The sequence below is a fragment of the Falco naumanni genome, chromosome 14, assembly GCF_017639655.2.
Source record: "Falco naumanni isolate bFalNau1 chromosome 14, bFalNau1.pat, whole genome shotgun sequence".
NCBI classification, from domain to species: Eukaryota; Metazoa; Chordata; class Aves; order Falconiformes; family Falconidae; genus Falco; species Falco naumanni.
Window position 1 is genome coordinate 9,236,370 of NC_054067.1, and position 27,800 is coordinate 9,264,169.

Below are 27,800 nucleotides of genomic sequence, written 5' to 3' on the forward strand. Positions count from 1 at the left end.
AAAGGTAAAGATATTGACTCAATAATAATAACAATCTCCCTTCTGTATGAAGGAGGACCCCAAAACCAAAAAGCATCTCAAATTCATCCTTCTTCCCCCTAAAATATTCAGAACACTGCAAACGTGTTACAAACTAAATGACTTTTTGTACGGAACATCTAAAACCCTTGACTTTTAACAAGGTCATGCATCATTTGATTTTAATTACAGATTTTTTTATCCCTTAAATTTGACTAAAAATGATGTGATTTACAAAGCAAACAAGCCAGTTAAACAAAGCTAATTAAATTCACTAGAGACAGCCTTGCTTTTCCCCTCAGTGAGTGTTTATTTCAGCTCCCAGTGCTCTGATAGCTCCTGACAGCTTGCTGGGACACAAGAAAGAAGTAGGTCAGGGTAAGCCGGAATCAGCAACAGAGGATCCCATTAGACAGGCTTGTAGGGTAATACGGAGATCGAGGAAGTGTGTGATGTAGTGACAGTGTTAGAGACACATAACAAATAGCCTGAGGACAGCCTCTAGCAGAACCGGTACATTTATCTTCTCTGTGTTATAATGACCCCTCATACAGCTTATCCAGTTTGTGATTTCTCGTACAAGAGGTGCTGTGTAAACCTAATGACAAAAGCGCGCTCACGGTTTGCAAGATGATGCCGAGCCAGAGGCAGCGCTAGCAGAGGCTCTCCTCCCACTGAGCCCTTGCCCTTCGGGTTACGGAGCCTGCCAGCTTCCAGTGGCCGGCAGCTATTCACACGAGCAGAATACGTCCCCCTCGCCCTAGCTGGGAATGCGGTGCGGCATCTCACTGCGCACAGAGATCAAAGGACAATAAGACTGGTTTCTCCAAACCAGCTTCTAAAACATTATACTGGTGATTATGGTTGCGGTGCCTACACTGGATCGGAAAATATCCAGCAGCCCGCAGCAAGAAAAGCCATCGTGGCAGCTAGGGAGCACAGCAAAATCGCATTACAGGGCACAAAAGACACCTGGTTCTTACTGAGCTGCTGTCTGGAGGCTCCCAGTCAACCATCACCCAGGCTCCTACGTGCCGTTGGAACTGGCAGGAGGGTGCGGGTACATCTCACAGCGCAGTGCCACTGCCTTTGGGAGCAGCCACCGGCAGAGTTTCTCAGAGAGGCTGAGAAACCTGTGGTGTCTGCTGGCTTTCCCAGCTGGGATCACTGCGTAATGAAGAAGCATCAGCAGAACCAGGGAGGAGAACAAAATCAAAAAGACCAAAGTGATCAGTGTAAAATATGAAATGCTTTATGCTGCTACCACTGAATTAGATTATTGAATGTAAAGTGTATTTTTACTGGATGTGTGTATATGCCTGGACACTTGCTAATGCAACTCTTCTCTCCCAGAGAAAAGGACAGGAGTTTGTTGTGTATCTTTTAAAAAGTGCTTTGGCAATAAGCACAGAAAATGCAATCTCATAAAGTCTGCCATGTAATATTAAGTCAGGGGCAAGTGGAAAAGCAGAGCTCTAACTCTCCTCATTCTTGTGACTACTGCTCACACCATTAAAAGTTCAAAGTCTCTCCCACCATCTCCGGCAGCACTGTGCATACCCCAAACATTTCAATTATAAGAGTCAATTTCTCAGGCTTACACACAGCCAGAGAGATTCTCCTCAACTCCAGACTGTGTAGGTTACATTAAAAAGAGAGCACAAGTGTGTGCTATCTCAGAAAATAGGTATGTTTGACAGAAACAATTTAAATTGCCACGGGCATAAACAAACACAAATGGAGAACGGTGTTTTATTTTGTTCAGAGCTCCATACATTCCCTTTGCTTAGAGATGTCTCCAGCATCCACTTCACTTGAAGTGCCCGAGTGACTCAGTTTTCAGAAATGATGGAGGCCTCACTGATAAAAATGCTCACGTTATTTCAAGAGTTTAATTTTTGCTGCCCCGACTTAATTTTCATGTTTATTCAATAAGAGTGCGTCATGTTCAGCATTTATCCCCTTCTTTGTTTCTAGTCACAATCTTTCCGTAACACAATTCACCTCCTGCGCTAGCAGTGCTTCCTGCTCTTCAGGGGGTCACACTATATGGTCACTTGCACCCACCCATTTTACAACACAACACATCCCTTTCCTGCAATTTTTACTCAAGCAGACACTTCCACCGAGTTCACAGAGGTTTTGTTCCAGTGACGCCCATTTGGTCCAACCCAGAGCATCTAGGTAAAATCCCTACCCAGTTAAGTGTCCTAAAGAAAAACACGCGTGTCCTAACGAAAACACGCATCAAGATAAAAGCATTAAAATAAAGAAAGACAATGAGGATGATCAGAGCAACACTGCCTGCGAGGAAGGAAGGAAGCTTTTAACAGCACTAAAATATAAAATTGATTTGTACACATATTTGATAAAAATCAATACAATTAGCAAGTAACTGAATACTAGAAAGGGAAATTGATTGCTCGAGGGCCCAGAGGACTCAGGGCAATCAGTCCATTCTTCTAGCTCCTCCACTCTTAATAAAATTTTACTTTTTCATAATCCTGCCTGAACTCTTTGCCCATTAATAATGCCGCTAAATAGCTCTTCTTTTAGCACTGTTATTGCAGACCTGCTTGAATTACATTTAGAGGCAGTTTCGAGTAGCATGTCCTGGCCATTTTGCTATCTGCAGCACAAACCTCCAAGCAACAGCATAAAAGAATACCAGCTAATGAACAGGAGCGCAGGAACACTTGAGAAGAGCTTATAAAATTAAGTACCAAAGTTTAAATAAACGGATTACCATAGAATTGATTTGCTACATCAATTTGGTCAGCTTTTGCTGATACATCATTCTTTCCTCAAAGGAGAAGAGCCACCGTTTCGAAACAACTAATTAAACATTTTGAACCATGGCCTTACAAGGAGAGCAGGGCTGCATTGCTCTGCTCTCCTGTCTCCCTTCTCTCGCTGAGCGATTCCTCACTCCAGCATAAAAATCATTACTCCACATGAAACAGGAGGCTGAATTTATAGTTGAATCCAGACTAAATGAATTGGCTTCTACAGCAGATTCCCTGAGCAGATTCCAGTTTCAGGCGAGGGCACCTTCTCTTCCTCCACGAAGGTGGGATTGGAGGAGCTGACACGCAATTCTCTTCCCCGCAGAGCGGGCAGGGGGCTCCGGGCTCGGCCAGCACAGCCTCCCCAGGTGAGGATTTCCATTACAGCCAACTGGCAGCACAATCTGATTGAGGGTGCACGCAACTCGTACGCACCTACAAAGGTTTCTCTTTCAGAACGTCAGATGCCTTCTCAGGTAAGAACTTCAGATGTCAAGCTTTGTCCACTGACTCATCTTGATGTGAAGCTCTTTAAACCAGAAACTGCCTTTGGGTCCTCAACAAATTCTCTGCCAGCCTGCAGTTCAGGGTGACACAGCCTTGGCTTTTACCTAGGGCCCCACTTCAGCAACGCACTTGAGCAGATACTTACATCGACCTCTGTGAGTAGCCCTATCCAAACCAAAGATAAACAAATATTTTTTCCCTACTAATGAGACCACTTGCATGCTTAAATTTCAACAATATAATTTAAGGATTTTACTAACGCGTCTCCAAAAGAACATCTCAGGAAGTCATTAAGTTGAATAAAAACATGTACGTACCTCATCACGTTCATTCCAGCAGAAACTCTTTTACCCCAGAAATCTCAACACAAAGTCATGTCTCCAATGGTCCAGCCATACCAGTGACTAAACTGAGCCATGATATCAGCCTAAAAAAGGTCCGTGGGTGCTTTGCAATGCAAGCAGTGATCTGTGGGGATGCCTCCATAAGGGTGCATGGGAGACGGCAGTGCCAAGCGACGAGAGTAGTGCATCACTCAGCAGGACACCAGCGTTAAGTGCCACAGGTACAGCTGCAACTTCTGCCAAGTTGCCTCACTAAATTCTTACAATGCTCTTACTCAAAAGTTTGTCCTTCTGCTTCTTCTTACAAAGAAGAGACATTAGTCTGGACACAGAAATAGAAACCAGAAATTACACAGGTTCAGCGCTGGCCTTCTTTGTAACAACAAGCAAACTACTTTAATCTCTTTGCTTCAGTTTCCCTGCCTTTATTAATAAAGCAGAGATGGTAAAATTTATTTTACCTAACTCATTCATCTTTTGTGAAGATGAAATGCTTGTTCTGTGTAAAGTACTTGGAAGATGAAAGGCATCAAGTAAATATTAATCAGAGTCACCACACCTACCAACAGGATCTCCAGTACACTGATTTGGATCCGTGTTTGAAGAGTCTGTCTTTGTGCAATTCAGGAACTATGCTTTCCTGGAGTAGTAGGGCTGAATTAAAGCTAATCAAGAATTCCCATGCTAATTGTCCTTCTAGCCTTCAGAAGATCATAAGAAGGATGATGCTTCCATTTCAAAAGACAGCACAGTGCCACAGAATGAATTACATCAAACTGGCTGAAGCCCATTTACAGCACGGTCATGGAGGAAACTATAGGAGTTCATCCAGCGCCATTGTCTTAGAGCATACACACTTGTAAATCAGCTCCCATTCAGTAATGAAATGTCGAGTGACTCATTCTTTCTACGTGTGAAAAAGCTCTCGGAGGGAACCAAAGGATCTTTTACTTTCCTGTCTGCCTTTATAAACACTGAATTACGTCTCCTTACTCTGGAGAAGCTACAGTGCTTCAGAGCCAGCTGTAAAAGACAATGTCACTGTCTTCGGTTGACAAAATCCAAGGCTACCTGAAGATCCCAAACTTCTGTGAAAGGAGATTTGGGAAGACGGCTCATTAGCAGCTCAGCTGATGCTCTGAGCGGCACTGATCTCAGGCAGACGTGCCTGCGAGGTGGGCCCGGGGAGGGCTTGCAACGCCGCTCCGGGCACTTCTGCTGGTCCAGGTGGGTCAAGTGCCAGATTATTTACTTAATGTCTTAAGCAACTTCTGCAGCTCAAACTTCACTCATGCAACCACAGCCGTCTCGCTGTCAGTAGCCAGCAGGCTAGCCAGGTGAAAGCGGGCTTCACCCTTTCTGCCTGAACGAGTGAATTTACACAAGGACAGCAGCACAGACGTACCTTGACTTGTGTCCTAGTGTTAGCACCGGCTCAGCGCCAGCCGGCACGTCCTGCAGCTGTGCGCTTTGGGCGGCTCTTGAGTAGCTGGGCTGCCCAAGCACTGCGCTCGCCCGAAGAAAAATCCTTTGTGAAAAATATATCAACCCAACACATGCCCAGGATCACAGGGCAATCAAAGGTGTGCAGCACCAGCACTGTGCCGGCTCCCTGCCGCGGCTCCGCCTGCCTCTGAAGAGGCAGCACAGGGTTAGCTCCCTGGAGCGTTTCTTCACTGCAGCTAAGAGTCCAATTTCTCCAGCAGAGCAACCACAACAAAGGTATGAAAGCCAAGAGTATGAGGAAAAAAACCACAAGCATCACAAACTTAAAAAAAGACTATGGAGATAAAGAAAAGCACTGTCTGTAAGTCAGTGTTGAAAGAGCACAGAATGAGCTTGCACGCAGGAAACACCACTTGAGTGGAAGCAATGGGAAATGCTGGACCTGTCGGACCAGGCACATAAGGGATCCCAGCCCTCCTGAGGTGGGCCTGGACCTGTTGTGCCCCCCCTCCTCCCAGATACCTGCCTGGCTTCCTCAGCTCTCCCTCTGCCTCCTTGGCTTTTCCCTCCCTTCGGTCCCAGCCCGTCCCTGCTCTCTCTTCCCTACCATCGCCTCCTCGTACTTTGGACCTCTTCACCTCTATGCCCTGAGGTCTCTGGCTCTCCATCGGCAGCTCGGGCAGCACCAGCTCACGCAGCTGGGCCAGCCAGCACCGCACAGCAGCTCGGCTCACGCCTGCACTGCTGGTCCACCTCCTCGCCGGGACCCAGCAGTATGCATAAACAAACAAATTACACTACAGACACAGAGCTGTGCTCCAAAAGGAAATGACCACTCGATGCTATTGCTTAAGCTTTCTTAATAATGAACATGTATTTCTTGAAAATATATGCCACCTAATGCCCTCGGCATTGCAAACATGTACAACAGGAGTGTAATTTAAGTTAATCAAGCCCTAAGCTCCATGCAAGGTTTAACAGTTTGCTTCATTACACTTTGAGTAGCAGATGGAAAAGCACTCAATGGTATGATTTCTGCAGTCCTTGCACAAAGACCTATACCTGTTTCTGTTCTGGGTGTGAATGCCAGTGAAGAGACTTTTGCTGGACTAGCTGAAGGCTGCATAGTGGATGACCATTTTAAATCCTGAAATAATAGGCATGTAGCTACAAATATAGATGCTCCAAAGAGAGGACTCATAGGCAGCCAGAATCAGTCGTTTACCTGCTAGTTCACCATTATTGCCATTCTTAGATATGATAAAATTAAGGTTACAGGCTGGCATAAGACTTCTGGCAAGTGCCTGCACCTCATCTGCGCATGTACCCAAATCCCAAATCAGTTTCACACAAGTGAGTAGTAGGGGTTTTCTTACACAACACCACTTGACACTGTTGCTGTAGCTCAGAGTATTTCTAAGCACACCGTCCTTACAGATGACTCCTGGCACATGGACATCAGAATCCAGTTTGAGTGGATAATTTGGATTTCAGACTGCCTCTGTGGACAGTTACTTGAATGCTCTGCTTCTGGCTAGATTTTGGGGGGCTGGGGTAGGGGGAGAGAAGAGCTGACGAGGGGAAAAAAGATTTTTTAGATGATGCTTAGAGCCAGAATGATTTTAAAGAAAGGGCAATTAAGACTGCCTAAGTCAAGCTTTTTCCAGGTGTGTTAGAGTGACTGAGAAGCAAGGGGGTGAGCAATAAACAGTTCAGTTTGTGACATTCAAGATTTTCATAATTTATAACCAACAGAAGAAACAGACTTCTCCTTCAAAACACAGAGCACACCCCCCAGCATCCAATTAATAGTGGTGTGTACACTGAACATATTTACACTAATTGACTGGTCCAATAGTCATGCCTGCCCCCAAGCATTTCTGGAAGTAGCATTTCTGCAGCAGCACCATGCAGAAATACTTCACATTTATTAACTTGTTTGTTTTTGATTGTTGGATTGGTTCCTCATTCCCAAGGCGCTTAGATTTATTCTTTTAGCTTAACACTACAAAATAATCAAATCACTCTGTTACAGCTGACAGACTGTAGGAGCCCTGAAGGGGAGGGGAGAGTGGCATCAGAAGAAACGTCTACATTTTCTCTTACATCCTTCACGCTTGCCCTAAACTTTGGATTTGACTCATCTATATCTCTGGAATTCAAGAATATTGAACTTTAACTGACATGGGAAGTTATTTGAAGATGCAGGACTTTCACTTGAAATTAAAGCTGATCTACCTTCTGGGAACAGGGAGCAAGACTCACTTCTCATGAAGAGTGAAAAGCCTGAACACACTCTCCTCCTGCTTCCAGTCAAATACAAGTGTTGCTGCAACCAAGAAAACATCATTCCAACACTGTGTAAAGTTCAAACCAACCAATCCATAAATAAGAAGAGAAGAGATGAGATGGAGGATTCAAACATGCCTTTGTTCCCATCCATCAAATGTGTAGAATAGGTAAGAACAGGAAGACAAAGCAGACGGCTCAGAGAGTTAAGATTAATACAGAAATAGAGAAAAAGGGAATGCCTTTGGTTGGATTTTGACAGTGTCTCTTCAATACAATCTGTTTTCAGCTTTATGCAGTGCAATATTAGAAAATGCTTAGCATACAACCCTTGATGTGGAAAACAAAGATTTTTTTTTTTTTTTATTTAAACGAATTCCAATGTCCTTGTCTAATGTTACCCAATGCAAAATTAGAAAGAAATCAGCACTTGCATAGTCCTATGTGTTTAAAAATAATTTGAATGACCCACTGCTTAAAGTATGGAAAGGGTCCTCTGTTATTAAAATCCTAACATATTTCATTTTAGACTGAACTCCAAACTGACAAGAGTAAAGCTTGGGGAAAATCCCCCAACAGTTTGGTTTTTTTTTTTCCCCATCAAGAAAAACAACAAAATAAAACGTTGTGGAGCCTGTGACCAAATAATCTTACAGAGTTTGGACTTAATACACCAACAATGTCAGGCATTTCAATGCAGTAGCATCAAAACTAGATATTTACTGCTTGTAGTGAGTAACCCTTTGAAAAGGGAGGAACAAAAATTCCTTTTTAATGAGTCACCGTTTGGCAGTCAGAGACCAAAACCTTTTGCCTGTATTTTTGACTGCAAGATTGTAAACACTTGGGTTTTTTTCAGTCTGTGTGACTTTATTTAAATCAACACAGTTAATTAAGAAAGAAAGTAAGTAAAAAGAACAGGAAAAGTGAAGTCCTTAAAAGTACCTGACCATCAGCATGATCTACTAGGTTACTGAAATATCGGATTAATTCAGAAATTATTTCCCTATATAAATTTGGAATTGTGAAAATCCTGGTAAGACTTTAAGTAACTAGTCAAAGTAAAATGAGATTATGCTCAGTATCAATTCTGATAGCCACATGAAATTAGTGTTGCATAATTATGCTTAAACTAATGGAAATGTTTCCATACTAAATGTTACATACTAACATATGGGGAAAAGCTTCTCATGTGTGAGTGGAACTGTGTAAGACAAATGTCTTTGTAAAATATTCATTTGTTTACTTTTGTCCAAAATGTAACCTATGAAGATCTAAGATGGAGAATGAAACATTAAACTACATGCCTGAGAGTAATGTCATTTTTGTCTTTAAATATTTTCTTTCCCCCTATATCAAATTCTGAAGTTTCAGCAAAAAGGAAGATGCTATGAAGTGATGGCAGGGGGATGGGTGTGTGTGTGGGTGGGAATCCACCTGCGTTCGCATTATAGCCAAAGCAAAGAAATAAAACTATCATTCACACTGAGGGGGGCTTAGAGTAAGATGTACCTGTCTTTATTTTGAATATAATTTCCAACTATGTACAAAGTCCCTAAAGACCTCAGCTACTAACAAGCACTTATAATTTACAATATATTTAACCAGTTAAGGATACTTAGCATGAAGGTCTGTTTACAACAGACAAGCGTGCTGGTTTTGTCTGGGGTAAAGACACCAAGTAAGAACCTGGGAACTATTTACTCCGCAACCTGCCTCCACCTCTGAAGGCCTGCAGATATTCAGACCCTTTGAAAAAAATAATATTGACAGTTCTGAAATTAAAGTAGGCATTGTTTGGGCTTGGCTTCTGCCTTAGGAAATCTTCAAACTGTTACATGAAAACACCTATCCACAAAAATTAAGAGCAGGCACTTACCACTCACTCCATGCAGCTATCAAACAGCCATCCTGTGTAAGCACTGATCAGCAAAAGCACCTCCATGCCTTGCTGTCAGCTCACTGAACCACCCATCCCTTACATCAGCTGATCTTAATTTATGTTCAATTTACTTGTAGATTGGAAGTAATTACAGTAAATAATTACAGTAACTGGTTACAGTTTGGGAATTGGGAGAACTGAGGAAAGAATTCAGAGAAATAACCTGATCTACTACTGTAAAGAGAATCAATCATCCACCTCCTTCCATTAGTCTTTTTGGCAATCCTGTGTCACTGTTGTCACAAGCCAGGATAACGATGCCACATTAATTCTCCTTTTGAGAAAGGGACTACAAGACTTGACTCTGTAACCGTGTCCTATCTGACCTTGGGGAATCTTTGGGGGAAGTTTCCCATCAAATGCAGTTACAGTTTTTACTGAAGGAGAATTACAGAGCTGGGCCCATGCTTTATAGCTTGAATGCATGACACAAAAATATACAACCAATCTTCTGTTTCCAGTAGAAAAAAAAATCAGCAGTTCCTAATCCACGATTTTGCAGATCCAACCCTGTGTGAGAAATTACATGTTCAAAGTCATTCCAAACGAGCCTGCTCAGAGGGAAAGGACACGGGGCAGAATGAAGAAACAGTTACTGCAAATTTCTTATGTAACAACAACAGTTCTTTCAACTACATTTACCTATAGTGTAGATAGGCTGCATTTCCTAATCCAAACCTTCCCAAAGGAAAGAATAACCTTTGCTGTAAATATTACAGAGCACAGACCTGGAATAGAAGAAAGTCAGCCTGTGTTTCATAACAGAAACAGATTCATTCCCTTCCTCCAAGACTACATGCTGCTCTCAATATAACGTGAACTGCGGCATCGCTGATGTCGGTGTGAGCAGGCAAAAGAGGACATATGGCCTTTTATACTGTTCCCAAGACGTCGCGTGTTTAAAAAAAAGAAAAAAAAATAAATATATATATAAAATTCAAAAATCATTATCCAGGCTAGAAGAAACCCAACTTTCATCCTAAGTATTGTTTATTGCAATTTGGAAGACCTTTTCAGAAAAATAACAAACTACTGTTAGACATGTAATCTTAAACCCAAATGGTAGAAGGGAATCAAGCAGAAACCATGCATTATTTTGGGTAAAGCACAAATTATTTTTGGGAAACTTTTACTGCCATGCTTGTTTGAGTATTTCTCTGTAACTAGATATCGTTTCTCTTACTGTGGCTATGACTAACAAGTTAACAACACTATTTACACTAGTATTGTTGTATCATTAGAAACAACAAGATTATGTACTTTAATTCTAATGCCAGCACAATTATTTTAACACCAAGTGTGTCAGATCTGACTCTATACCCCCTAAATTAATTTCAGAGTAGTGGCTAAATAAAATGACATACTTCTTTGTGCTTTTGTTATAACACGCTCATGTGCAGCAAACTGTGAAGAAAATGTAGTAATTAGAGGTTAAATTAATCCCTGACAGACAGGCAGCTTAGTAAAGCTGGGCCCTCTTCAGAAAACATAGCATAAAGCTTGCCAGTCTTTCGGAATTAGGCACAAAGAGCAGGCAAGATTGGCAAGCCCCTTACCACTGCAATCCAACCAAAGGCTAACGCGGAAAAGTTGGAGTAAGTCTTCAAGCAGCCAATACTACCAGGCAGATCTTGTGACAAACGTGATTTAGAGCTCCAAGCAATTGTTGCTGCAGCCACTCTAACTGCCTGATCAGGATCAACCACTTGAAATTAAAGACAGTCTTTTGCACAGCAGAACAGGCTTCTAACCGCCGTATAATCAACCTCGAGACGTTAATAAAAGCGAACAATAGCATTCTATTTCACAACATAACTAGAAAGCTACCTTGCTGCTTCTGATTTTAATGCAGGTAATGGATTTCATCGCCCACAACAGAGTAAATGTGCTGTGTTATTCTGAAAACAATAAATAAGTATGTCTTGGGTAGGTTTAACTCCCAAACCTGTTCAGAGTTCTGGGGTATTTACTTCTACAGAAAAAGAAACTTCCACAGAAATGCAAAAGAAAAAACAGTCCAAGACAAAAGAGGCAGCCAGATCACATTGATGATAACCAGCAAGTATTTCTTTTTCGTGTGTGACAACAAAAGTAAATGTTTTTTCCGACCTCTTTTAGCTGTGGCACGATAAAAAATAGCTGATTTTTCAATCCATGCAAATACAGCCTGTTTACAGGAGGGGAGAAACTGAAAGATGCTTGCTCTGTCCTGTGCACAAAGTGCCCTGGCTTCCCTGCGCTGACAAATCCTGGTGCAGAAACTGCAGATGCACCACCACGTTCGTCCCACTCAACTTACACCTGACTTCCAATGGTGGAAAGTGCAAAAAATCGGCTTCCCCCGGGCTGACGCTGATGCCACTCAATAGGCTGCCTGACATGGGGTGAAACAATAAGGTGGTTAACACCCTCCCCTGCAGAGGTAATCTATATCATGTCTGCGCCAGGCTGAGCCCCCAGCTGTCCCTGCCGGAACGGGAAGGCACAATGGGCACCTGCAGTTGGATCACCAGGTAAATTGGAAAGAAAAATTAAAAAAAAAAAAAAAAAAAAAAAAGGAGAGGCCTGTATTACAATTAAAGGGAGAACAGGGGGCTCAGAGATTGCAGATCAGCGTGGGAGTGCATTAACACCACTGGTATTTCTCTACTACCCAGATCATCAATTATTAACAAATTAGGACATGCCTGATGGGGTACTTATGTAACACTTCTTTATCAATAAAACTGCCAAGTCCCTTGCAGGGAAAAGCCGAGCGGATTTCAACAAGTCACGATACGATGCCTTCCTTTGGACAGGGCATGACAATGAAGCCTCGTTCCCTCCTCCCGAGCCCGGCCACCCACTCCCAAGGAGCTGTTCTGGGCTGCCCCAGCCCCTGCCCGAGGCCCGGGGTGCACCCACCCCCCTCAGCAGCAGCCCTTTGTCAGGTCAGCGCTTACCAATGGCCCCTGGCAATGACAAGGCAGTGCTAGGAGTAAAGAGCCATAAGAAATCCCACATCCCCCTCCATCAGCCATGCTGCGCCCCACGGGAACCGCCACTGGCCACAAGTTCCCAGGGCACAGCCTGTGTCCCCCGGCCAGTCCAGCTGGCTGGGCTGCCTGGCTGGGAGGGGAGGAAGGAAACCCAGGGCTCTTTGCCCTGCTCTACCCTGTGGGCACAACCGTTCCTCCGCAGGAGCCAAGAGCCAGCTGATAGCCAGCCTGCAGAGGCAGAGTCCTTTGCCCTGCTTCGTTTCCATTTCACTTCCTCCAACAGGCCAGAGGGAGCTGGGTGGGGGGCACATAACACCCCCCCTTCCCTACTCAAGGGCCTGATCCTTGAGCCCTTAATTCTGGGATCAAATCTAAGCCTCATCTAACATAAAATGAAAAAGGACTGCTAGGCTGGCCCTGACAGGAGAAAGACTGGTGTGCTCTCCCTCCTACCACCTGGCCAAACAAACACCTTTCAGTTCATCCTAGATGCACACCAAAGTAAACGGGTCTAAAAAGAGCTACTGCAACTTTGCAAGTAAATACTGCACAAAATAAGCATTTTCCTCTTGAAGGAAAGTAATGACTTCATAATACATTTCCTTTCATTTAAAAAACGTAGATTATTTTTAGTGAGGAAGCTTCCTAAGTGGAATAAAGACTCTTCATAGCTCATTTGCATTTGCCAGTTATCCCTCTCTGACGACATTGCTCTCTGGTAGCTCAACTGGTGACTTCGAAACCCATGGTGTCATATCCTAAGAGCCATAAGCCCTGCTTACACTGTCACCCTGAGATATACTTTCATTTTGAACAGAGCTAACAGGCCGGTCCACAGCAACTGCAATGAAAAATATCTACCAGAAGACAAAGACATAAAGTGAAACCTTTAACTGACAAAGACTTCAATTTTCTGTGCAAAGCGCTAGCAGCAATAATAAAGAACATGGGAAGGAGACCGTGATGCAAGCACAAACTGTTTTGCAAAGTTTCCCTTCAGCTGCTGGCAGCCTTGAAATGGGCTACAGAAAGTTAAAACTGTGTTATTGATCACTGCCTATTCTGCAGGGCTGGTTTGTTTGTTTTTAAATAAAACAGCATTGTTCTTCTGCTATTTTAACTTAAAACGATACTCCAGTATCTTCCAATATCCGGTCTAATCTCAAACACCACTAATGAGGGTAGCACTAAACGCCTACACAGTTTCTTCACATATTTATTAAGCAATTGCCTTTTTGAGTGCACCCCTTTCACGGCTGCAGAAAACAAAACTTACTATGAGTACACAACGGTATCATGCACATTTGGCATTTTACAGCAATTCTCTAAAGTTCCCCTTCAAAATTACTGGCAAGGAAGGAAGTTCTGCATAATTTTAGCACTCAACATCTGAAAAAATTAGAACAGTCCCAACTGTTCTTTGAGATGTATAAAAGAACAGTTGAAAAACTTACAGTTGACTGGTGCTACCTAGGTTACCCGTCAATGGCATTGAAACTGGTATATTATTAAGAGAGGTGTATGATGGGAATTGGTTTATTGTGCTGATCCATAGTAACCAACTCCTGTTCGTCCATCATTTATCTCTCTCACCAGCGACATATGGGTTTGTCTATTCACACTCTCAGCATTCTCTCTGCTCCAACAAACAGTCAGCCTTTTCTGCTGGGATAAGGAGATTTTTTAGTTACATCCATTATGTGCGTATCAACATTTATGGCAGGAAGATAATTGCCAAAGAGCTCAGGGGGATAAAAGCTCCCTCTTTATAACACAAACCCCCTTAAAAAATCAATATTGATATAAAACAGTTCAATGCAAAGCGTCTTCTGCTTCAGTTCAGAAGATTTTTTTTTTAATTTTTTTTTTTTAAACATAGCAAGTCAAACTGGAACATCAGGTAGAGTCTTTGTAATGAGTTACACTACTGCTCTTCCTGTAGAGGAAAAAAATAGCAGTGTACAATATTAATTGTTCCTTAAAAGAAGTGAGCGGCAAATGTGTCAGATATAAAGAGGGTTCCTTGGAGAGGCGCCAGCATCATTTAAACTGATTTAACTATCTTTATTTGGAGACCATACCAATTACTAATGAATCGTAACTTATAGTCACCTTCGCCCAAATGCTGGAAAACGCTGACACTTAGAAAGAGTCAGCACAGGGGAACAATGAAAACCTGGGGATCCTGCCTTTTTCCCTCTTTAAGAAGCTCAGACAACCTTCTACTACTCCATCCCCCAGTTTGGATAAATCCATTTGTCACAGCTTCTGCAAGATTTACTTCACTTTCCCATGGCTATGTACTCATAAAAGTTATTTTAAGGCGACTTTCATCAGAGTAACAAGTAACATAGAACATTTATTGATTAAATGACTGGGAACCAGTGAGTTGCACTGTACTTAACCTACAGGACGACTCAGGGGTTTTACTTACTGTTATACTTGCCCTTGTGTTACCTTCTGCCTTCCTAACTTTTGCCTCTCTCATGAAGCCAGTACCTAGGTCGATCCTCATCCTACAGTTGCATCCAGGCAGGTTAGAGACCATGTAAGTCAGGGCAAGAGTGTCAGCCTGACACCTTGGATCACGGGCTCTTGCTGTAAATCTTCCCGTATGTTCAGAAAGCATCAGGCACAATAGCTCCCTAAGCCCGTGCTAAATCTCTGAACGCTCCCACACCGAAACATTTGTAACAAGGTCAGCAAAAAAAACCCAAACCAAACACATTGTATTCATAAAATGCTTCTACCTGTCTAACAGGAAGCCATACAAAAGAAGTAAAAAAAAATGTAACTGCCTCCTGTAATTATGAATCCCCCCCAAATCCTTTAACTACTACCCTAACTTTAAAAAAATCCAGACTTTGCAGGTTTGAACTACTTAGTTTACAAGGGACTAAAAGTGAAGCCCTGTCAATATTTGCTTTTCTGATTCTGAAGTATTAGTTAAAAGGATTAAAAATAGAGGTGAAAAACCCTCAAGTTTAGAAAAAACCCACCACCGCTGAAAATAAAAAGCTAAATTAAATTTGAACTGCTCGATTCTAAACGTTAAACAGCTTTTCAGTGGAGAGGAGCTGTTAACTGCGTGTTACCTGCCTTACAATATACACTATTTGTTTTTTATCCCCGAGCAACAGACTATTTCCTGGTTGAGTTTAAAAACTCAGTGACGTTCCAATTTCAACCCACACATGTGTGTCACTGTCAACGTCAGTGGCAGGAAAACATTAGAAGTCACCCCTTGCTAATGCTTTCCTAACATGGAATTTCCTTGTATCTCGCTCCCTCAGCCCACCTCCTCCCTTCAGCTGAGAGCATCTTTCCCAAATTGCTTTTTTTTTTTTTTATTCCCCCTCCCCCCCCCCCCCAACATATGGCTGGGAGAGAGAACTGAAAATGGTCAGTGACAGAACTAGATCGCTGCTTTTTTAGGTTCCAGCATGTAACTTGCTCCAACCGCTCCCGTCCGCCCGCGACTGGGAGCGCGGCCCCCGCCCGCTCGGTGCCGCCCGCAGCCCCTCGCACGGGATCGCTCACAAATGCAGCCCCGGCGGGTGGCCCGGCTCGGGGGCGGCGGGGAAACGCCGCTGCCGCCGCGGAGGAGGCGCGAGGGCCCCGTTTATCCGGGGGATGCCCCGGTGCCCCCCGCCCGGGGTGGGTGCAGCAAACAGCTGCTGGGTCCGGCAGGTTCAAGGCCGTTCCGGCTCCCCCGCGCCTGGAGGCACCATATGGTCCATCTCGCACATCAGCAGCTTTATTGCCCCATCAGCTCGGCCCAGAGGGGGAGCTCCGGGAGGGGCAGCCCCCCTCTGCCCGGCCCCCCCTTCCCCCAGGGGCACGGGCACGGGCACTAGGCATTACCCAGGGATTACAGGGCTAAGCAGGGAAACACTCACATTATATAACAGGGGGAGTACTTCGCCCCTCCCGGCGCTCCCACACCCCTCCCCCCGAGCCGGGGCGGCCGCACGGCAGCGGGAGGCGGCCGGAGCGGCGGCGGGGGGGAGCCCGACGCCTCCGCCCCCGGCTCGGGGAAGGGGCCAGACGCAGTTAATCCCCCGCTGGCGGGTCGGGGGAGGGACTGCGGGGTCCCCCCCCCCGGTGCCGGAGGAGGAGGAGGAGGAGGCAGGCTGGCTTTTCGTGCAGCGCCCGTGCCAGGAGGCTCCCCACTAGCGGTCGGTGCCCTGGAGGCTCACCGGCTTCCGACGGGAGAGCCCGGCCGCCCGCAGCTGCACCGGAGAGGCTGCCCAGCCCACCGCGCCGGGCAGCGGCCGCGGCCCCTCCCGGCCCCCGCTGCACAGCCCCGGGCTCCGCCGCCTCCCCCCGCCGGGAGCACCGCAGAAAACAAAAGCAGCCTTTTAATTTATTGTTGCGGGGGGGGGGGGGGGGGGGCGGGGGGCGGGGGGGGGGGGGGGGGGGGGGGTGAAAGGAAACTAAAGCCCGTCTTCTTCCAAGGAACGGCCTTTCTCCCCGGGATCCCTCCGAGTCACCCTGGTGACAACCTCCCGCCAGCCAGCCCCGAACAAAAGCCGCGGTGCCCGCGGCCCCGGCGCTCCCCCGGGCCGAGCAACAGGCCGGGGAGGCGGCGGAGGAGGGACCGGAGGAGGGATCGCCTATTGACTGGGGAGAGGGGCAGCCCCTGCCTTAGAGACGTGGGACCCAGTCAGCGAACGCCTTGTTTACCCTGCAATTGCTCTAAACCCCGATCTTAATCACAGGATGAGAAACCAAAACAGTTTAAATCGTGAGTCAGCATGCATTTTATTTCAAATACACGTATAGTCTCGGAGAGAGTGGCAAACGCGCCGCGTTCGCACCGTCCCTCACTTCTGGGCTATTCCCGTGCCGAGCAGCGCGCACGCAGCCCCGCCGAACGGCGGCTGAAAGCCGGGATCTGCGCTCTTTTCAGGAACAACCGAGGGCTCCTTCTGGGCTCGGCGAAGCCTTTTGTTCAAAATCCTGCCTATGTAACGTGCGCTTCAGACTCCCGAAAAAAACCCAGCACGCCGCTGCCAACACAAATACCAGGAGTTATTGGGGAAAAAAAATTAATACAGAACAGCACTAGCCCTTCTACGTGTGACACCTTCCCGGAGGAGTCAGTCCCCTTGCGCTGATGGGTTTATCCTTCCCTGCCTGCTCGGTCTAAGTTTAAATGCACACACAGACCCCCCGCACCCCCCCAAGCGAGGGGCCGAGCGCGCCCGGCCGCTCGCAGGGGGGCACGGGCCGCACCGGCACTTCCCCAGCCCCGCCAGCTCTTCGCCCCCGTCGAGACCAGCGGCGTCCACATCCCCCGCCACACGGGCGCTGACACCAAACCGCACGGAGCGTCCCCCGCCGCGGACGGGGCTGGCCGGGGCGCCCCCCTTCCCCGGGAGCTGCCCGCCGCCCGCCGCCGTTCTCGCCGCCGCCGCGCACCGGCTGCCCCGCCGCCGCGCCGGAGCCCGCACCGCCCCGGGATCACCTCGCTCACCACCATTTTCAAGCCCACGGACCCCCTCCCTCCTCTCTCGCGATTGACACCGGCTCTCCGCAGAAGGGAGGGCGAATCCCCCCCGGTGCGCTGTCCCCCCGGGCCGGGGCACCGCCGGTACCCGCCCGGCACTTTCTTGAACCGCGGCTGCAAACTTTACAGCCCCGGCGGAGAGCGGCGGCCGCAGCCGCACCGGGTCCGGGCGAGCACCGTGCCGGGGCTCTGAGAGTCCTTTTAAATCAACTCCGACTTTTCCAGTCCAGATCGATTTCAAATGCTACTTACTGGAATATGCGGCTCCATGCGTGGTGCTTCTACCCGCTGGGAAACCAGCAGCATCTTGGACTGGGGATCAACCGGCTTTTAGATCCACTTTGGCTGTATTTAGCAAAACCCAGCACCGCGAAGGACTCCCGAGACTGTTTTCTCCTTTTAGGTTCCAGACAAGTTCATCCTGGCGTTGCAGTTTGCTAATGATTCACTGTCTGTCTCAATCTGCTCACTACATTTCCATCAACCCACAGCTTCCTCACTTAGAAGGTGGAGTTTGTGGGGTTTAAGTTACTGATAGGCATATCTAAGTGCTGTGTCACTCAAAGAGGAGGAGACACACACACACACACACACACACACACACACACACACGCACGCTCGCGGCTCCAGGCTTAAAGGGGCAGTACCATTTTCTTTAGAAACTGGAAACCTCACAGATCCAAGGATTTAATATTTTTTCTCTGTGCGTGAAGGCGAAAATCATGCCACCCATGCACAGCATTTTAACACGCAAAAAGCTGCTTAGCGCGTTTAGTGCCTTCTTTGTAGAGCTTCAAGTTCATTTAGTACGAAAGTATGGTAGCTCGAAAAGATACTGCCAATTAATGGATAATTAGGGTTTTTTTTTTCCAAATCGGAGTGTACAAATCACTGAAAAGAGAGTCCGAGGCATGAAGTGTAAAGGTTTGAGTTATTCTTAAAAAGTGCAGTTCCCTGTCTCTTTATGCCATCACCGTATGATATTCATCAGTCTTACCACTCATAAAAGGGTTAAATTCATCTCACACAGGTGAACCCAGGTTACCAAGAAGGAAACAGTAGAGTTGTTTCATTTTCACCCTTTATGCTATGTAGATATATTTTTGAAGACAGATACAATTCTGAATAGAGAGCTCCCATAAAACCACACGCTTCTCACACGACTATAAATGTGCTTGTTACAAGCTGCAATCTCTGAATATTAATTTTGACACACCATCAACTGAAAGCTGAGAACCTATTCAGATCTCCTCTTGGCTTGTGCAGAAAGGACGGAGAAGAGCACACTGCAGGCAGCTAGGAGAGCACACTGGGGCCACAAATAATTGCTGCTATAATTTCATTTATTTACCTTGCTAACTCAGTACAGTTGTTACTCCTGTCCCAATACATTTTAGATGCTAGAAACCTGTACGCCAGCTCAATGGATGAGATGCAGAAGACAGCACCATTTCTAATAAAATGTCTATTTTTTAAATAATTCATAAACCAGTGATATTAGTAAATTACGCTTTATAAAATTAAGAAAAAAGTCATTTGAATAAAACCCAATTATTGTGACCAAACACATACAAATGGAGCCAGAATCTGGCCTCACTTCCCTGAAAGTTTCTCAGACAGCAGTCATCTTCAACTTGCAGTTAACTTATAGACCAAACCCATCTTTGTACTCTGGGTTAATAAATATCAGGCATATCAGTTCATCAACAGATAAATATTTGTTTTCACCTTTGCTGAAGCCTCTAGCTTTCCTGTGACTACTCTAACAATGGCCCTACTCCCCTGAGAAGTATTTGTGTTACTTCAGTTTGCATTGTTTGGAAGTTTATGGGTTTGCTTTTCTACTGATTTTGCCTTCTATATTATTTCAAATTACTTCAATCTCTTTTATCGACTGAAAAAAAAAAAAGAAGCATAACAATAATAAACTGTGAGGGTGTGAACACCTTGAATTCTACAGACTCTGAGGGCTGTATCTCAAAATGTTTTAGTGTCTAAGAGGAGGCATATTGACACCTGATGTTCGGGTTTGTTGGGATACCCATATTGAATCTACAACCCTGCCTGAGGTGCTGGGGCTCAAACACAGCATTAGAGCTGCACATGGGATCCAAAAGAGCCAACACAATGAGCAAGCTCAGTGAAGAGATGCATTTGTCATGCAGGAATTAAGTTCCACCTGCAAGGAGGTGCTGCTGTCTGCCCAGTATGCAATGTCTGGAACCCTTCCCTGGAGATATATGCGTGTGTGTAAGGGCTCTCATCTTTCTGCCCGGAGTTTTTTGGACTAAAATATGGGTGTATGAAACACGTGGGACACACAGGGGTTTCCACGTTCTCTAGCTACACTGGACCTACTGAGAACACTGTGATCAGATGATGAATGCAATGGTAGGTCCACAGCAGGTTTGCTATGTGGCACCTACAGTGCACAGCAGCCATTTGTCCAGCAGTTTTGGACAAACAATGTCATTCATGACTCTTGCCAGGTACCTCAAGTTCCTGACAAATGGCAATATTTCCTCAAGATTGTTAGTTGCTTTGCTTACTTCATAAAACTAGACCAAAGGACTTCCCCAGAAGGAAGCTGACATGAACAGGGTGTATAGGAGTCCTGTCTGTGCCTCCTCACGCAGCAGGAAAGATGCTGCTGTCTTTAGTTGTCAAGGTGATCTGCTTGCCAGACAGAGGTTTGTATTCTCCTCTGCAAGGTGGGATACGCTCCCAGATGGAAATCAAATTGAGACAAGTACTTTAATCCACTGGTTAGTCCACAAGAGATTTGTGGCAACATTTTCTTTTTCAAACCAACTGGCTCAAGCTGCACAAGGTCTGGAGGTCTGGATTTCACTCCGGCAGTCCTGTGCCAAGGGTCCCCATGCTGCCAAGCGTGGTGCTCTGGGCTGATCAGGCAAAGCTGTAAGGTACGTGCTGGGATGCTCAACCGTGTCACAACAAGAAGAGGTTTGGGTGTATGCAGAAGCCTAATTCTGGGCAGCATGAGCATTTAACAAAAAAATAAGACCCTTGCAGTGATCACTGATTTTCAGCGATGGGTAATGGCTAAGCAGGGGATTTCAGGGTTGCAATTTTGGTCTTTGGTGATTAAATTATGAGCCCTTTCTTTAGGCATGTTTACTACAGCTGACCTGGGGGAATCCCTGGCTGCTCTGGAATCAGTGGCAAAACTTTCATTGGCTTCTTCAGGGCAGTATTTTATCTTCCTAGGTTAGGCCTAACCTAAGCAAATTGCAGACTATCTTATTATTGTGCTTCTGTCTTATTTTGAAAAGGTGAGTTGTGGGATTCAGAAGAAAACAGGCAATTCTAAGGGCATCAAGGCTGTTATTATGGCCACAGGCTGAGACTTCTCAAAATGTACCCTAGTACCGCAAATGGTCCCCCAAGGCTGGGCATCAAACCCAGGCCTGACTGGCTGGTATTACTCCTGTTCTTTATTGATTTTACAAGAGTTTGCCATATTTCACTTAGTATCCTTAATATCCATAGAAAATATAATTTGCTTTGTTTATTTACAGATCTAGCATAATTTCGTTCCAAATTGGGCTGTCTTACTCAAAAGCCAGAGTCCTGAGAGCTGAGAAGTTGTAACTGTATCTAAAAAAAGAACAAACTGAAGAGAAGAGTGCACTGAAGTGTATCTTTTCTGGGGAAAAAAAAGTAAACACCAAACCCTAAACAGGACCAGTGCTTGTCCTGCACTCCGCAGTTTTTGAAAAAGCAGTGTCTTTTCACCTAAGGAGAACTGTTAGCTGGAAAGTTGCAGTGTGTTAAATAACTGCCCAACATTATGTTCGCCAAGTGAAAGGATTGCACACAATCTTCGTGAGTCGTGTGAGCAACAGGCACCGCCAATACCAGGTGGCCAAAGGCTACAGAAAAGATTTGCTTCTTTCAGGTTGCTGTGAACTAAGCACGCTAAAGCTGAGTGTCCAGGTAACCTTGATGCTGGGACTCTGTTCTCCCAGGAGAACTGTGCCAGACTCCCAGCTGGCCTCTGGTTGTTCCTGACATCAGTGAGGGCAACAGAAGTCCGAGCAGACAAGGGCTGCTCCGCAGCACATCTTGCACACTGAAGGGAAGCAGCAACTGAGCGGTGCAAAGATTCACCACAGGTTCACTGAAGGATTCGCGAATTTGTCAGCGACCCAGAACCAGATGGATGGAATCATGTGATACTTGCCACTTGCAGGTTTTTGACCTGAAATCATGTGAAATCAATGGCTTTGGCTGAAATACTGTTGAGCCTATGCTTGTTTGGAGCTAAAACGCAAAGCAAAGCTCCTGGGGAGCAAATTCTCATGAACTGCAGCAGCTATACACAAGTCTTCATAAGCTAAAACATAAGTTTTATTCTACCCCAAACACAAACCCTTAGCACATGAGCATGAACAAAATTCAAGGAAGAGATGTGTAAACTGGGATGTGGACAACTCTGTTCCACAGCAAAGATAATTATTACATTAAATATAAACAAGATGATAAGGTAGAATATACAAAAGATTAAATACTCCTCTGATAGAAAATTATAGAAAACCCGCACAAATCTATCTGTGTTTCCTTTAAAGGAATGAAGACAACTGTGCCATAATCGCAAGTCAGTGTAATTAAATAAGAACAGAAGAATTCCCATCAGACCAAAGGTGCACCTAACCAGTATTTTTCTTTGGGATATCAGTGATATCCATTTTCAAAAAGCACTTAATTAAACTGTGGAGATCATTACCATGGATGGCCATTTTAGAATAAATAGGTTCAAAAGGGATTTGAAGTACTTATGGAGGGCAAATTCGTCAGTGGCTATTTAACACGAAGGTCTGGACACGACCTCCGGTTCTGAACCACTAAATGCTGGAAGCTGGCAGGCGGTACAAGGAGAGGCAGGACTCTATCCGCGCCTCGTGTACACAGCAGGTTCTTCCCTAAGGATCTAGTAGCAGCCACTTTCAGGCGCAGGTATTGGGCTAGAGAAACCTTCAGTTTGACTGGTCAGGATTGCATTTCTTATGCTAGATCAGACCAGTGATCTAGCTAACTTGGTATCTTGTCTCTGATCACAGACAATAGCTGGTGCTTCAGAAGATGGAATAGAAACCTTTACTGAGCAATTGCAGGACAAATTGCAGGTAGCGGTGCAAGTTTCTTAGCAAGTTTCTTTCTAATCATAGACCATCTGTAACTGGGTGATGCTCAGAGCCAGGAGGGCTTGTGCCCTTTGGTACTTACCCCATAGCACACGATAATATATCGGCGATGAAATTTCTAATGCATGCAAAATCTCAATTTCTGAAACCCGTTACACTATTAGCATCAATAACATCCTGTGTCGAGTAAAAGATCATCTCGGGTAATTTCTGAATATGTTTAATCAGATGACCTTTTTTTCCTGGTAAAAGTATATGGAAAATACCTGAAAATAGAAAAACTGCATCAATCAACAATTTTAATTTCCTCAGTAATGTTTGCTACATTAAGTAGTTTTGTAAGTCATGTAGAAAAATATGTATAAATGTTAATGTAGCAATTCTAAATTTTTAAAGAAACTTCACTTTTATGAAAACAAGAAGCTTCAAGGAAAACACTTTTGTTTGTGAGCAGTTAACTGAAGGGTTTCAGCATGGCCTCTGTTGATTTGGACATAAAAGACAAACACAGCTCATCAACTTTTCCTTTAGTAGGTCATTACATGAGTGTCCATGGAATATGTATATGTTCATGTATAGGTAAAATCATCAAAGGAGGACTGGCATGCTAACATTTCGGAACTAGTTTAGAAAATCACATAAATCAAAGTGAATGCTGATTTTGTCTTTCATACAGAAAACCAGACACAGATCTAACCAGAATCTCTGTACTTAGGAGTTAAGAGATGACAACGTTGTTAGTAACTTCTTCATATTTTCATAGAAAGGTACAAAGCATAAAGTATGTAGCTTCTACCGAAGTATAGGTTAAAATCATATTGTTAATGTCTGTTTGGTTGCCAAATAGTTGTTCTAAATTGATCTACTTTGAACTTATATTTTAAATACAGAAATCAATTATTTTCATAGCTCAAAGATACACTTAAGCACATGCTTAACGTTATGTATGACTCTCTCAGAAACTGAAGGGATTACTTGAGTGCTTAGGTAAGCACACAGATACATCTGCACCATCAGCACTGGTGTGATCAAGTCTTGCTTGCATAAGGCAAAATCCCATCCCTACTGACATCCCAAACTCAAGACCACTACTCAAAATCTTCTCATGTAAATAAAGTCCTGTTCATTTCATCCAGGCATTTCGTTTTTACTGGAGTGAAGTCTGGCCTGCAGGATTTAGCTCTGCAATATTTTACCTCTCTGCATCTCTACTTGCAATCAGGCCATGAAAAGCTACAACGCACTCTGAGTGCAGAGTTCCACCATGACTGAGGCTAGGAAGCAGTGCTAGAATAATATCAAATACCTGATGCACCTTCATCAAGGCCAAAATATTCTATAAAAAGGCTGAATTACGACCAACAAGTTTAACTGTCTTTGTACAGGGCTTATGGTCATTTCAGTTCTGATCATCTTGCAGCTAGTAAGAGTTTCCATTAAAAATATGGAAGATGGTACAAGTGAACATAATATGACATTTAACAGCTGTATTGTTAGCAACAACACACTGAAAAAAAATTGTTAATTAATGGCATTTCTCTAGGTATGACTTGTGCATAAAATGTCTTCACTCTTGATTTATGACACCTGCTCCCTGCACGGCTGCTGCTGGCTTTGAGCACAGGCTGTGTGCTGGCCTTTCCCACTGAAGGCGCTGGGCTGTTGGGATGTGGGATGGCAGGGCTGACGCTGCTACACATTTCACCTGCAGCCTCAGTCACATCTAAGAATAAAAGCCATCATACGCTCAACCGAAAGTGTACATGCAAATACACAGGCATCATTTAAATGAGGCTGTGTTTGCAATGCCTGTCACTACCCAGGAGATGCCTTTTTCTCCAAGTGTTCGTTACATTCGGTAGCGTTCTCACATTTGTCAGTTGCTGCAGAGCTCCAGCAGCCAAGTGGGCACAAAAGCAGCTTCCAGCCCATGGAAGGGGTATCAGATCAGGAGCAAAGAGTGACAGGCGTCACTTGCCGTATTTCCAAGTTAACAATAGGCCTGGGCAATAGGACACTCTTACTTGACTCCTGTAACTGATGGCAAGTAAGGCACCACTCAGACGACATAATAATTCAAAAAAGCTTAGTAATAAGTCTAGCTTTGCTGTTTTCTGACTGCTGGATCATACAGTTCATATACACATGCAGTGATCAGGAACATATGGGCCTGCCTCAACTCTTCTAGAAGTCAACAGAAAGGCAGATTCTGGCCCATACCTGATAAAAGAGGTTCCAAATTGCTTTAAATATCTAAGTCTGCAAAAATGGTTCTGTATTCGTTGTTTTTAAGACAGGATCACCTAATTTTGCTTCCCTCAGGACACACATATACCTTTCTTCCTTAATTTTCCCTTTCATTCCTAGAGTTGTCCTCTCTTTGCTAGAGCTGACACTAGTTTTTAAAGCATTCTTTATTTCATGGCTGTCAAACTATTCTTTCCATGCCAGATACATGGCAAAGTTACATATTCTTCAACTCAAAACAATTTACATGAATATTCATAAACTACCTGATGGCAGAATTGGCCCTGAGATTTAAAACCGTAAAGCCCACAGAAACAAATGTTACCCTCTTCCCTTTGTCAGAGATCCCTTGGATCAAGCACAGAAATTATGCTTTTTATGCAGTTGTCAAGAAAATGCAAAACCAATGCATGAAACATTGTATGTTCTGTTTATTAAAGAAGAGTGTCTGTGATGATACAGATATTCAGCCAGACTAGGATGTTGCCAATGTCAGTTTGTGATTTACTAGAAATTATTGATTTCAAATCTTGGTTTCCCAGGGCTACTGAGCATATCCTGTCATATAAAGATGCATCCATTTGCTAGTGGCTATAGCCTTGTATAAAAATGTGTGTTTTCTCAACTAGTCTCAGATTTCTTGAGCCAAAAAAATAAAGCCACACTTCCCTTCAGTGCAGGACCGAATACCAGCTATTAAGATACATTTCTATGTCCAATATGGTATCAGTATGACTTGCACAACTATGGCATCCATTCAGAACTATGCATTTTGTTATCAAAATTAATGGGGGCACTTTCCTGAGAAATTACATCACCCTCTCTCCCACCCCTCAAAGGAAATTACTCAAAAGAGTTCACAGAGCATCTTTAAATTACAAGACAGGTACCTCAGACTTCTCGAATAGCTCAAGAAACAGCTTGAATTTAACTAAAGATCTGTCACGAGCAAGTTACACGATGTGCAAGTGCAAAAGGATGGTGGGTATAGTAATTCTCTGTTCGTTAGGGCCAAGAGTGATAGTTGAACTGCCAGCATTTGTAAAGATCAGAAAGTAGAATACCACTGTGAGCCACTGGGAGTTTGGGCATGTGTCCCCTCTCAGCCTGTCCCCCTACGTCCTGCTGTTCTCCTGCCCACCTTCTGCTCCTGGTCACCCAACACATTCCTGCCCAGTGTTGTTTTTCATTTTCCCCTACTACTCTTTAAGACTTTCTCTTGGTCCTTCTGCTGTGCTCACACTTCTAATTCCATCTACCCACTCTGCTGCCTTCCCTTCCCCACTGGAAACGCTCCTGGGTGGAGACAGGTCTGTCTCTGACCTACTGCTTCTGAACGCTGCTGCTGCCAGCATGTGCCACGCCGTACCGCGGACTCAGCAGCAGGCTACCTGCCCGCTGGCAGTGGGCTTTACAGGCCAACAGAAGCCCGTGAGGTTTTGGACCTTTATGGTTCCATCATTAGCTGCTTATGAAAGTTCAATGGCATTTGTGGGGTTTGGTGAAAGATGCTGACAATTCCACTGTGTGCTCTCTTTGGTGCATACCTGTCTCACTGTTCAGAGCATGTTTTTGTTTTTATGTTTTTCTCCAATAAAGAAATCTTTGTCTTACCATCACTAGTCTCAAGTCACTTGCATGTCATAATGAGTTCTCTGTTTACTAAAATACAAAACCTTTAGGGCTGACAGCAGCGGCAGAAACAACAGAATCAACAGGATTGCTTTTTCTTTTGTCTTGTCACTTCATCCTCACTTGTTTTTGTACAGTGCAGAATAGATTAACTTCGGCAACGGCAGAAAGGGTGCAGCCCTCGTGTGACCAGCCAGTCCAACCTTTGCAGGTAAAGACTGTGAGAGGTACATGGACCAGCTTCCCTTCCTCCTCCTGCCACAGCTGGTGCAGCTGGAGCTGGGACGAGGAAGGTGTTTCCCCACCAGAAAGGTGACGATGATCACCCTGCTCTGTGCTGCAGTTCTTGGGCACCCGTTGCTATTTGGAGCAGCATCAGCTGCAGCTTACATATCACACTGAGGGAAGCTGTGTTTTGCCATGGGAGGATGGAGAAGGTGGGTAGATGGCTTCCGGGGATGACACCTGGCTGATGCCTACTTGATGTGAACAGTACAGCCCCACAGAAGCACGGTGATTTACACCAGTGAAGGATCAGGCCTACTCATTCAAAGGCAATCTTCAGCTGGCTTGGAAATGAACCTCCAGATACCTTTTGAGCGCTCTGGCTCTGCCTGAAGTATTTGAAAACAATTTATTTCCAGATTACGGTGAGATCTTCTTGCTCTTGCAGGAAAAAGAAAGGAGAGAATGGGAGAGAAAAGGAAGCACTGCAACTTCCCAAGCCACTTCAGCGCTAATAGCGGTATGATCCCGAATCAATGCAGGGGGGCTGGCAGCAACAATAAGCGTTAACTGCCGCAGTGAAGGGGGCTATTTAACCTGGCTACTAAAAGTTATTTCTGCTACAGCTATTTGAACAAAACATTTGGCAATTAAATTAATTCAAGCATATCCTCTCTTTTCATGGGAAAAATGCGGGGAAAATCCAGGC

At 44.7% G+C, this 27,800-nt stretch overlaps 1 protein-coding gene across 2 annotated transcripts in view; it reads right to left on the bottom strand.

Moving 5' to 3' along the window:
• MAMLD1 (mastermind like domain containing 1) overlaps positions 1–18,344 on the bottom strand; it is an 83,448-nt gene extending 65,104 nt beyond the window's left edge. For both annotated transcript variants that reach the window (XM_040614617.1, XM_040614616.1), the window contains exon 1: positions 18,075–18,344. In XM_040614617.1, the coding sequence (XP_040470551.1) occupies positions 18,075–18,128 (54 nt within the window). In that variant the 5' untranslated portion in view covers positions 18,129–18,344. The remainder of the gene's footprint in view (positions 1–18,074) is intronic.
• Positions 18,345–27,800: the final 9,456 nt, after the last annotated feature.